Raw genomic sequence first — 13,418 nt, forward strand, 5'->3', positions numbered from 1 at the left:
ACAACAAGAGGAATATTTCATCCTCCTGCTGCTGCTTGTAATTCTAGAATAGATAACGTTCCTTTTTATTTATAAAATCAGACTGCAAATAATAACATGACAGGTACTGTCACATTTTAGATATTGTTTCAGTTTGTTATAATGTAAGTTGTATGGTTATATTGTACTACTAGAATAACCATGAGGCCACAATTTGAAGGTTCTAAAACCAAATGGTTTGCCCTTCTGCTGCTGGGAAGCTGTTTTCAAATATTATCATTTGGTTTAAGTGTGAGATCAGTTCTAAGTTATATTCTCTTCTGTTTGTTTATTACAAAACAAACTTTGTGGTGTTTTGGGCTCTTCCTGTGGGGTTGAAGTGTGTGGCCTTCCTTTTTTCGCCTTTGCAATTGTATTGAGTAGATGTTTGTTATGATTGTACTTGAGGTGCCTTTGCTCTGCCCAGTTTGCGGTTTTAGAGTTACTCTTTTCTATTTTGTTAAGCTGTGTGGGTTTGATGGTAGCTCAAGTGGCCTATCTTATAATTTCCTATCTGATGCCTAGAACTTCAGAGTCTGAATTGTCAGACCCCTCCTCAGTAGCACAGAAAGGCAGTTCAGGAAGGGCTATGTCATCTTTCTCCATGAACGCTCAGTGACTGTCACCCAAAACAGCAAATACTGATTCCAGACTCTCAATGGAATTGCACCTAATAAACCTTCCCTGGGAGACGTAGTACCCAAACAGCGCTGCGCGTCTCTTACTAACCCGTGAAATAGAGTTCACTTCTGAAAATGGATGTGTGCACACGTCACTCTGCACCTGCCTGGCACATGCGCTTGCCCACATGCACCTCATAGTCAGCGGTCTTTTGGTTTTACTCTTTCAGCTTCCACCTCTCTGCGTTTCCCTCCTAATTTTCTCTTCATTTTTTTCTATATTTCATTCCCTGTTCTGTTCTCCCTGAGCCAAGTGTTTGTCATACCTGTATATACTGTACATTCCACCTTATTCCTTCCAAATTATTACAGTGCTTACATATAGTATGTCACTTCTTTTCAGTTGTGCACTGAATTCCCTGGGCTACCTTAGCTACTGTACATATAAGAATGATTTGATATTAGCTATCAAGAGAGTCTTTTGGTTTTCTATGTAAACCAGTGTGCTGGTGCTAAATTCTCAAGAATTCTAGTAAAGAGACAGGTTAGTCCACACAGCTCCGCCTGACATTTGAAGCTGCTGATGTTGCGCCAACCTTGCAATGATACCCTCCAATAACATAATGTCCCATCATTCCTGAAGGGCACGATTATCTGTTTGTTTGATATTTAGTTTCCTGTATGAAGACTCTCGTGCTTACAAAATGTTCAGCTCTCCAAAAAGCTTTGGTCATGCAGAACAGTCTCCCCTCACAGAGGTGTCTTGCACTCCTTGAACCCTGGTTATTTTTGTAAGTTACTGCAGTCCCTTCTCCAGTTCACCTTGCTGAGGACCTCCATAATATGATGAGGGGGTTCAATTCCACTTATTGGGGACTATGTCACTCTCCAGCAGTATCTGGAGAGAATTTTTTATTGCTGTGTTTTTTAAACTGTACCTTCATACCAGACGTACAACCAATGGTACAAATGCAATCAAAGTTATTCACCTTCATATTCAATTATACCAGATTCCTTTGATTTTCTATTATTATTGTATTTGTAGTTCTTTATTATTTTAATCTGTAATGCATTTGCAATCCATGTTTTACAAATATCTGTGACTAAAGCATAAAGTACAAATCCTTTGTATATAAACACCAGATCCTTTGTCTAAAAAGGACAAAGGATATGGTTTATATGCAGATCCTTTGCATATAAACATCAGGAGTAAGACTAATATTTCAGAGTTCACATATGAATGGCTTCCATCTGTTTTATTCATCCTCTTACCTTTTATTGATATAAACAATAAACCTGCAATGAATGGAAAATCAATTTTCTCTGTGCTTGCTTGCTCTGAGCTCCTGTTATTGGGGCTTGAAGTTTTTAAAGAAACAAGCACCAGGAAATCCCCTTAGGTGAGTGACTGTGTCCATTTTCTTCCACACTCCACATCCTTCATGGGTTGTTAAAATGGCACTTATCACAGTGAAAAAATAGGATGCCTTTTTGGGTGCCATGACTGAAACACAAATTGAGCAGGAGCTTGATTGGTCACATTTCTCGGAGCATTTAATTTTAATCATTTTTTAAAGCAGTGCCCAAAACTCAGAGTTATGCGTGTGTCTGTTTCAAAGTGTGTCAAAACAGAAAGAACTGCTTGAGACAGTCCTGTCCCTCTTTGCAGTTGCAGAGTATGATCAGTCTTTTACAGAACAAGCTGGAAGACTGGAGGCACGTGTTACCGCTGTTTGCTCTCCATGTCCGTTGGCTGAGCATTTGAAAGGAACGATTGCAAGCTGCTGGTAATAGTGTTTATATTTAGGATTAATGGGAGAATATCAAAAGACGTGGGCCCACACACATAATCGCAGGCCCTGATAACATGATTAGTCTGCATCACTGGTATAATTAGAACTCAACACTCTCTCTACCAGGGCGAGCCTGCTTCTCGGTATTTTCCGAGGCACATTAATAAAAACAGAAAAAGAGGTGCACTTGTGCAGTAACAGTTTAGCAATCACTGTCAGTTATTCTATTGTAATTGCAGGTCAGCTAACACGATATCTGAATGAACATATTCTAATAGGAAGTCTTCACAGGTATTGCATCCATATTGAACCCTTAATTCAGGTGTATTAAACAAATAATGTTAGGTTTCTCTGTTTCTTTGTGGTACTGTATCTTCAATATGCCATCGTTAAATTGTAGGCGATAACATGCAATCATACCAAATATTGCATTTTTGTATCCTTTTCCCAGCTGTTGAAATATATTGTCCATAATTGTCCATATAAAAGGATGTCTAGGGAAATGTAACATATTAATGATTTTGTAATTAATTAAAGCATTTCCTTCATATTATATATTCAGATTTCTCACCATCTCAAAGAAACACCTAAAAAATCCATTCTTTCAACATCGTCTTTGGCTAAGGGACAATTTCAATATATTTTGGATTTATTACATAAAGAAAGGCTTCTACAAGCACTATAAAATGTGTGCCTTTTTCACAGATCATAAGCCCTGTTTTAATTTTTTGCTTAATCTTGACAAAGTAAACATGAACAGGAAATTACATTTCATAACCTTGTGTTTAGTATAAACAGATGAGACCCCAACAACAAAGCACAGCATGCTTTTATAGATATTGTTTACTTCCTTGTTACTTTTTAGTGCACATTTATGTTTTCTTAAATCAACACAAATTGGAAATAAACCATCCCGTTGTTTGCAATTATTCATGTGTTTTTTCTTTCTTCATTTTATTTCATAGGCTTTACTGTTTGTCATATTTCATTTTAACATTCCCCACATCAGCAGGCTCCCTGCATTATTCCATCTGCTTTTTATTATTCCAGATCTTCCAGTTTAATCTACATAATTTATTTTTCCACTTCTAATATGCAGTTGATTTTGTCTTACTCAAATCAAAGGTTAGAAAGTAATAATAAAATAATTAGAGACATGTATGCTATTAATATTAAAAGTCTTTCAAATCTATTTGTTGGTTTCGAAATGAAAGTACAGTATTTCCCTTCTTTGTGGTGACAGCTGTCACTGCTAATGGAACGTGTAAGTGAAGCCGAGCTGATTCCTGGTCACTGAATTTGGTTCCCATAATTTTGTTACTTATCATAGTTTATTTATCTTATGTGTATTCTCTGTATACTGTGCCATGAGTTTCCTGTCAGTTCCTTCTGTTTTACTTAACCTCCACTCAATGTGAAAGTCGGGATGAGCATGTTTCAATAATTTCACACAGGATTTCACCCACCACCACCAAAAGTTACTGACACAATTGGAAAATGCCTGCAATTCCGTAAGCTCAAAATAAATTGTAACCAGAGAAGGACCTGGTGTATTTGAATTCTCTAGAAAACTAACGTAAAAGACTATCTTTCAATACGGAAATGTGCCTAAGCCAAATGTACAAAATCCAAGCTGGTTTTAAGGATCAGTGTTGTCATGGAGAAAGAGTCACTGTTATTTCTCAGCATTCATCTCTGACTAGCAATCTGTTTAAAATTTAAGGCTGTGAGAAATGGAGGTGCTTTCCTGAATGTGTAGTGTTATAGTATAGTAAGTGCTTAAGGCAGACCACATCTGCTGGAGAAACACCTTTACAGTTTGTACCTTACATGTGAGGTCCAAACGGATTCCCTTGCCTTAAGCTGCTTTTTTGAGGCAGGGAATGGACACTTCTGTAAGCACATGTTGCCTGTGGGTAATTACAGACTCCATTCACCTGGGTTAATGTATTCCTCTCAGCAACTCCTAACAGAAAAAAAAATCTTCTTGACTGAGCTCAATAAAGACAAGCCTTAAGAAAGTGTTTTTTTTCCCTCACCCAATCCTCTATCCATTTTTATCTGGAATTTTTATTATTATTTAACAGTGCTGCCCCTGGTGCGAGGTGGCATTTCAGAGCTATCATTAACATTTTCTGCATGTTGTTTATTAGAGACACAAAGCCAGGGTGCCCCCGCCAAGCAGCGAGTCTAGCGTGAAGCGCTCCAGTTTTTATAATTGGCTCGGAGCTGTCGCTTCGTCGTTCTACAATCTTCTCTGAGTAATGACCTGGTGCTCTATTGTGGTTGTTTCATCAGCACGCCTCCCTGATACTGCTTCGGCATGGCATGAGCTCCTTGATGGCTTTTAAAGTGATCGGGCAGTGGTTAATAGGAGCTGGTGTGCCTTATGGGTACTTTTTTTTTGTCAGGGAAGAAAGAACACTTGATTCATTTCCCGAAATAGCTCCAACTGGCAGCGCAACTCAGCCCTTACTGCAGCCAACCCTCCAAACACACACACTCGCGCTTACGAGTCTTCCTCTATCTACCCAAGTCTCTTTGATTCCCAAGAGATGGTACTTTACAGCACATTCCTAAGACAGCAATTACTTTCCTGGGACACACCATGCTTATCAGATATACATCAACCAAATCACTAGGGATAATGCTACAGAGACGCGTTATTACAGCATTAATATCCATAAATATAAAACAAATAGGTAAGCGAAGTTTTATGAAGAATAGTAATGTAAATGAAAAAAAGTTCAATTAAACATTCGGAGCATTTCCCTTTTTTGGCATAAGCAATGAATCTCAAAACCTCTTGGATCTTTTCCATGGTGAGTTTATGTTTTTTTTTCAAAGAGCAATGTAATTCTTTGCCTCCTGTGTGTCCATCTGCAGTCTTCAAAGGAATGCTTAAGCTATTGGTAAAGAATATTATAAAGACAATATTCAAAACTGTAGACTAGAGATTAAATCTCTTATGAGGCAAAGCTGGGCGTTATCATTGCTAAAGTAGGTTACAAAGCTGCAGGGACCCATAATCAATTGCAGTATTATAAAGTAAAATCACTCTTTTCTGTTTGCTTATCACACGTCTCCTCAGTTTTGCCTTACTGGCTTCAATTTTAGAGGATAAATGTTTATTCTAGATTCTACCATGTAACTTTTCCAGTGTAATTTTACACCTTTGCATTTGACATATTTCTCCAATCTTGAGCCTTCATTACTCTTAGCCTAGTAGCACACAATCGTTTTCAGTGTCTTCAGTGGATGTCTTTGTAATTTGAGTATACAAATGTTTTCACAAAATTCTCAGTTTAAAAGAAATTGTTCAAGTCACAGGTGTGGAATTACACCTGAAGACGACTCTCGAGCCAAAACGTTGTGTTTCCTTTCTTCTCTTTTCAGCATGGAATAAACCTTTACCTGTTCCTTAAAATAAATTGTCACTGTTAACTGACAATTCACTAAGTGGTCTGGAAGTACTTTACTGATAAATTTGTTGTGAATCTGCAGTCCTTATATACAGTACTGTACTGTACCTACTCTACTAATTCAATTGATGCTGATCTACTGTCTATCCCTAGAAACAAGTTGCATATTATGTGTAAACGTCTATGCACAAAACCTGTGTAAAAATCTTACTGCAGAATTTAATTGCTTTTTTGAGCCTGTGACTATTTTCTCAGTTCCAAACTTTTTACTTATGGTATTTGATTTTTTTTTAATTGTTTGTGATGTACGGTACTCTTTTTATCCTTTTTGTTTTTGTCTGTGATATTCTTTCATATACAGGATACTCTGTACTGTTACTTTGTATGTATTGCCATCTGAGTTTTTTTTAATGAATTTGTTTTTCCAACCAAAGTTGTATTTGAAACTGCATGGCACTTTATTAATTTGCTATATTACACTAAAGAAATATTCTTAAATAGTACAATGTTGCTTCTGTCTGCCATGAAACACCTGTCTGGCAAAAGAACCTGTAGCCACTAATTCTGCTATTTATACCCTGCCTAGAGTTCTTGAGAGACTGTTGAAATTTTATTACAGAGTTATTAAATTTTATTTGATTAAGCTTGTGATGAATTAGTGTGAGTTTAATCAAATCAGCGTCAGTCACCCTGCAGTCCTCTGAAGGTAAGGGTCAAGGGACTCTTTAGATAATTCTGAGTGCCTTATAAACCTCCCACCTCCTACAGTACTTAACCCTTTCCCATTTTGAACTGCAGATGTACAGAAAAGCAATGTAGTCATGTTAGAGCACTGCTGGCATAAGATTTGTTGCTGAATCTTTTTGTCCAGAAGGCCCCCAAAATCTCAAGAGAAAGGCCTTCAACAGACATCTGCTCATAAGAATTTACCACTTCATTTCATAACATTAGTTTTTCATGCTATAAGGATTTTTTATACATTATACGAAATTATACATTATGATAATACTTTGTATGATTTGTATGTTTTGCCTCCAATCCTCCTCCATGTTTTACACACACAGATACATACAAAAAACATACACTTTGTTTAAACAAATAAAACATGTTGTTGATATCAGTAGCTGTGCTGCTCTGGAAACTGCTAAAATAACCACATAGACAGAAATGCAAAATATCTGTTTTTACCATTAGAACTAGTATTGAGAAGGGAAAACACACAGGCATTGAAGCTGGATATTTAAATCACTATATACTGTATTGTCTCTAGAATGTTAGAAAAACAACTGTCATTTAGTGGTGGATTATTAAGTAAGTACAAAAGAGCTAACTGTTTAAACTGTTATCTTGTTACAGAATTAAGGCTTTAAAAAGACTTTTTATATGTTTTGTTCCCTGTGTTGTGTTACTTGGCAGTGTTTTTCTTTTAGTTTCGACAATTAAACAGATCGCATGCAACAGGCAAAAGAACAGCTTTTAATTACTTCTGATAAAATGACAAATTGTATTGGCACAGCTCCCAAAAAATACCAAGAACCATGGGATCACAATTAATTAAAGGAAGGAGGGGAGTGAAAGAGAGAAGAAGTGGGAGATATGATTTCTGTGGGTAAAAAAATCAATAAGCTCTCTGTGGTTCAGAGATTTGAGTTCTGGGTTAGTGCCAGGTTTGGGCTAAGCACACAAAGGGCAGGTCATTTGCTACACTACACACATAAACTCACGCACAGAGTGCACACTCTTTATGTTGGAGAACCTGACAACCCACACAACCTTTCCATTTACAGAATATGGTGGAGATTTGATGGACCATAGGTCATCTCAAAATAACTTGGCTGTATGATGTTAAGTTTTTCTTTCGATTGCCTCATTTATTATTTTACATACTTGCTTGTAAAAGGCATATTCCCAGTTGTTTTGATATACAGTAGTAAGCATAATTTTACCAAGTTGGGAATTCAAAACACCATGGGATTTGAAAGGAAAAAAAATGACAATCCTGCAAAAAAATGTGAACAGCTACAGTACTGTTACTAAACCCAAGAGAGACCATGCAGTGTACAGTGCAAACAATTCTTTCTTTACGATCCTAATTATAACCACATTATTGCTAAAATTGCAGTCATTATGATTAAAAATGCATCCTGCACAATAATTTTAAAAACAGTTCATAAAAGCATTGCCATAAACACGTAACTAAAATAGTTCACATTAAACTGATCTATAGATATAATGGTTTTACAAAAAAACAGAGCAAATGTCAGTGCTGCAGGCTCACAAATTACAGCTTTTGTTGGTTCTCATAGAGAACTATGATATCATCAGTCTTTTAGTCATTTATTCCTTTTTAATTTAGCACGTTCCCCTGTGTTTCCCCTCTTCTGTTGCTGATTTGAAGCACTGAATTCCAATGTTGTTTCGCCTTTACTATATCTTATAACTACGCGAAGGCAGTTAGGATGTCCAGCAATTCAAGAAAGGACTTATCGCCAGGTGCTTCCAAGTTCTGATTGGCTGCAGGTTGCCTAAGCACATCATTTAAACTCTTAGGATGCGGTATGCTCTTTGGTCCTTAGATAAAATTAAGGTTCTGTGTTAAGTGATGCAGCTGCTAAAGAAAGAATGCCACAGACTTTAAAATTTGTAGGTATGGTAGCTGGCTCATGGCTACTGGCTATACTATTTTTAACAAAGTCTTAAAATTTGTGTTAAAAATAAGATATATACAGTAAACAAAGACATACATTTTCATTATGTATTTATTAATTACAGTAATATGTATTATTGCAGTAAGAGTAACAACTAATTTGCACTTGTTTTAAACAAAAAGCAAATTATCTAAGTTTAGTGAGCTAGAGATCTCCAAAAGAGGGAGTTCATCTTGAAGTATACCTTTTCCCAATCCTGTGGGGTCTGATCACTCATATTTTGGCCCCCCTTAGTAAGTGAAAAGTATTTCTGAATCATTGTGCCGTGAAAAGAACAAAGCAGGACAGGTTGTAGGGGTGAAGGGGCAAGACAGGGCGTGGCCGTGGAGAGGTCAATGGGGTGCATGTGGGTAGGCTTAGTATATATGTGTAGTACGGTGTGTAGTGTGGAGTACAGTATGTATGTTATCTGAACATGTGCTTCTGTCCGTACAGAAATAACAGCAAACCGCAGCTGGAGTGAAGAGAAGCAGGGGGGAAAGCTGCTGGCTGTCCTGAGCTTATCAAAGCCCTTCAGGACCCTCTCCCCTCTCTTCACGAGCTCCTGCCTCCATCTGCATAATTAGAGTGCACTGGAGACTGGCTCAGAGGGAAGCGCCTGGCTGCTTCTGGTGCCTGAAGAGTTGATTAGAAAATGATTAGTTACACTACAGAAGCACAACAAAATAAGTCATTTAGTGAGGGGGGGCTGGTTGAGGGAATTAGTGTATAATCCAGAAGCAGGGCACTGTGATGCACCTATCATAAAACATCTCACACTAAACGAAGGGATCAACAATGTCTCCGATAGCTTATTAACTTCAAGCGCAGATTGTTTTTTAAAAAAAGCTATGTTTTAATTAAAGGGAGACAATTTACTGATATGTTGTAGTGCTGTGGTACACATAGAAAAATCAATGTAAATGCTAAAAAGTTATGGGGTTCTCATTCTAGTAACTGAATAGACAAACCCTGCAAAACCCTGCTTTGCTCGCTTGGCATTGCAGATGCTGATGAAAAAGAAAGCAACATTTTGTTGTTCGTTTTTAGAAATTAAATGAAAGCAAAGGAGGCCCTGCCGGAAAACATGATGAAAAACCAAAATATTTCTTACATTTCTAATTATTTTTTAGTTGTTTGTCAAAAACGAATCTGTTTAAATAGTTATATTATATCCCATGAATATCAGAACTAATTCCTACTCCACCTTGGGCAAAAATCTTTAAAGACAAATATAATGGGCCTGAGACTGTCTTACCTTTCCTTAAATATGCAGAAGTAATTAGCAGTATGTCTATGAAGATTTAAGACTGAAGCAAGGCAGGAAGACCTGAAATACGAGTAACATTAAAGTAGAAATACCGCAGAATAATTATAGTTTAGTTGCCTTTGTATCACACGGAATTGTTCCACAGCCGGGGTTGGTTCGAAGTATTTAAATATTTATTTTTGTTTCCTTCTTTAACAAACAGATCATCGATTAAAAGATGCTGAGCATTCAGCCTTTAGTAGCTACTGTGCTTTTATGCTATTACATCATCTCATCTGCAGGGGTCAGCGCTACCTGTAGCAGAAGTGAGTCACACCACACGGCACAGCCTGCTATACATGGAGACCCCCAGCTGGGCAGGTCAGTGCTGTTATTTGGTAGTGGTGTGTGTGTGTGGGGGGGGGGGGGGGGGGGTTAGAGAACTGGGGGCTAGTGACAAGAATGGAATGGTTTAACTTGTACGTTCTTTTGTTTAAAGAAATATGATAGCTTGTGGAAGAATACATTCAGGGTTGAACAATTTCCATTTTGTTCTCTTGTTCAAAACTTGCTTAGATGATCTAGATGGAGAAACAGCACTCCATTGATGGAAAGTGGTTTGTGTGTTATCCTATAGGATCTTTACTTGCTGAATATGTTGTGATATGTCTCCCGTGATTCTGTGCTGCTTCTTGTGATGATACATACTGTACTGTAACAATGTCAGCATTTAAAACACGATTTTGCAAATATTTTGCAGACCTACATGAGAAGTGTATTGTTTTTATTTGGTTGGTACGGTATAAAATGTTTTACCACCTGGTCAATGGCTTTATAGTCTGATTTAAAATTCTTCCAGATCTGATGTTGTAGTTGATAATCTTATGATAAAAATGTCACTCATATAACCCTTTAAATTAAATGTTGTAATATAGTAATACATACTGTATCAGGATATTACCAATATGGGCAGTAATCACAATCTTCAAGTTGGACACAATATTAGAGATGGGAATAGAGCAAATACTGTCCCTCAGATACTGTATATTAGGGATGTTAATGCAATCAGACAAAGGAAAGGAATTTCTCAGCTAGACAAGCCTAAACCCAAAGATGATCATTTAGAAAAATTACTACAGCATACTTTATCTTTTAAGTTCTTCTTAAAATAATATTTTATGCATTGTAACTTTGAACTTTTCTTATTAAAATTAAAACATACTGTATACTGTTTGACAGTTCTAGATTTTTACTGTACAGTAATACCATGTAATTTAATTTGGTACAGGTTATACAGTGTACATACTGTATAAATTGAAATTGCAGTAACTAATTGATTGTGTTCTAATTGATTATTCTATGAAAAATAAATTATTGTAGTTGACATTGGTTTGTTTGCAGCATTTCACCTGTAGAACTGAACATCATTTCACCTGTCCTATTGTGTATTTTGCGTATTTTCTACTTAGGCTGATTATTTTAGTTCCTCAGGGACCAAAATGTCAGATTACCTTTTTTTTTCTTTTAGTTGATGATGGTAAAAATAAATTTTCAATAGACAATCAGGTCATGAAACCAGCACAGTACAACCTGAAACAAAGTACCTCAGCTTCATTAAAACAGCATTTCTTCAGTCTGGCCCTTATTCAGTGTTTTTTTTTTCTTTTTGGCTAGAATACCTCTCAGACACCTGCTTGGCTGTTTTTAAGCTGAGATCTCTCACTTCACTCTACCACAACTCTTTCCACCTGAGACCTTAACTGACTGTGAAACCAGATGTCCAGAGAGGGAATTCTGGGTAGTAACCAAACCCAATATAGTAAGACAAGGTCCCGAGGACACAAGGAGAAACTAAGAGGGAGAACAAGTATGACTGAATGCATTTTTTACACAGGTTTGTGGGGGTTTGGAACTAATTGTCCAAAGATGTTGTTAATTGTTACAGTTTTTTGTGGGATCCCTCAAGAAACAGCTGACAAAATCCTTGGATTCATACAGTAAACCGCTTGCAACCAAAAGAACAACATGGGCTGAACCTTTCTTATGTTTTCATGTATGCTAAGTCTCACCCTGACAGATACAATTTACGCCCCCAAAATTATACAATTTAGGTAATTAAATTCATGATGACTTAAAAAACAGATAAAAAAAATGAAGTGAATCAAGTAAACATGTTCAAATGTCTCTGATTCTTTGTTTTGGAGGACTGTTTCTCTCCCCCAGCTGAGAAAAATCTGTGGAAAAGAGAAAGCTACTTCAGTAGGTCACCATCATGGTTTTATACAATCATTTCTGTCCTACATTATTTTCCTGTATTTTGTGTGGGAGTGGTGAAATGAGCCTTTTTTATCATTGTCTTATGTTTTAAAGATGCAGCATTCCTTCAGTCTAGTAGGTGGATGCCTTGACAGGAAATTTGGCTGTCTTAAAAAATAAATAAGTACATAAAAATAAATTGAAAAGCTACTCCTGTATGGCTAAAATGCAAGGAAAAATAAATCTTGGAACACTAACTTCCAAATGCAACTAGCCATAATAGGAAATCCGGTTTGTCCTTTTCATAGTTTTTGTGCTATGTAACTGCTAGGTAAAAAAATATAAAAAATCTTCTTTAAAGTTAAATATCAAACGCACAACCTTCAGATCTCCTGCTGACCTCACTAAACCATTGTGGAAATTGTCATTAATATGCAGCTTATAATAATTACAGAATATCTTTTCTTTCCACTTAAAAAAAAGAGTTTAATCCAGGAAGATAATAATAATAATAAACTTTATTTTATATAGTGCCTTTAAAGGTAGCTTCTCAAAGCACTTTACAGAAGAACAACAATCTAAAAAATACACAAGAGGTGCACAATGAAAATATACAATGAGAGGAGACAGTAGATGGGGATACTGGGTGCTGTTAGAGTAATGTACGCTCCTTGGAACCTGGACAGCATTGAAGTCTTCACCAGATAGAGTCTTTTATTGCTGGGGATTTCTTCACTGTATGAGAAGTCGCTTTTGCCAATCTGAAGGCTGGGACAGCCTGTTGGACTGTGGTCTAAAAGAAAGATATCCGTTTCAAGGTCCCTAGATCCTTCTCCTCACACAATAGCACTGTTTCTTTGTTGTCTCTCCCTCTTCAGTAAATTAGGGTCTGTGTATCTTTCACTGCAATACCCATGTTTGGCTGTCTTGAGTTAGCTTTCATAAGCAAACTAAACCAATATCAACTTGCCTTTCCCTTGTACTGTACATGGCACACTGGTCATTTGACTCTAACATCAACATGTAGCGATAGTTCCATATTATCTGCCAGAACAACACACATGCACAGTAAGTACATTGTGACCTCCATCAAGCATTGATTGGAACTGATTTGCTTTCATAAAGCAAATTCGGGGCATAGTTTCATAGATCATCATTGTATCTGCTGGAATTATTTATTGATTGTTTTTCCGCCTTTCATTCATTTTACTAGGTTCTCTGTAGCAGGCCTAATAACACTGTGAGGATCTTATTGCTCTTTTACAATGTTGACTTCTCTCATTCTAAGTTCAACTGAAACAACCTGGTGTTGCTCTCCACTCAAAAACTTTGTTTCAACATCCTGTAAGATGTCCTGTCTTTTAGATGGTCAA

The 13,418-nt window shown here is 36.8% G+C and overlaps 1 protein-coding gene across 13 annotated transcripts in view; it reads left to right on the plus strand.

Moving 5' to 3' along the window:
* rbfox3a (RNA binding fox-1 homolog 3a) overlaps positions 1-13,418 on the plus strand; it is a 513,805-nt gene that overhangs the window by 238,191 nt on the left and 262,196 nt on the right. For 11 of the 13 annotated variants that reach the window (XM_069194511.1, XM_069194509.1, XM_015356549.2 and 8 more), the window contains one exon: positions 10,092-10,170. The exons of the other annotated variants lie outside the window; for them this stretch is intronic. In XM_069194511.1, coding sequence (XP_069050612.1) covers positions 10,149-10,170 — 22 coding nt within the window. In that variant the 5' untranslated portion in view covers positions 10,092-10,148. The remainder of the gene's footprint in view (positions 1-10,091; positions 10,171-13,418) is intronic. 13 annotated transcript variants of the gene reach the window in all.

Source organism: Lepisosteus oculatus, chromosome 9 (genome assembly GCF_040954835.1).
Source record: "Lepisosteus oculatus isolate fLepOcu1 chromosome 9, fLepOcu1.hap2, whole genome shotgun sequence".
Lineage (NCBI taxonomy): Eukaryota > Metazoa > Chordata > Actinopteri > Semionotiformes > Lepisosteidae > Lepisosteus > Lepisosteus oculatus.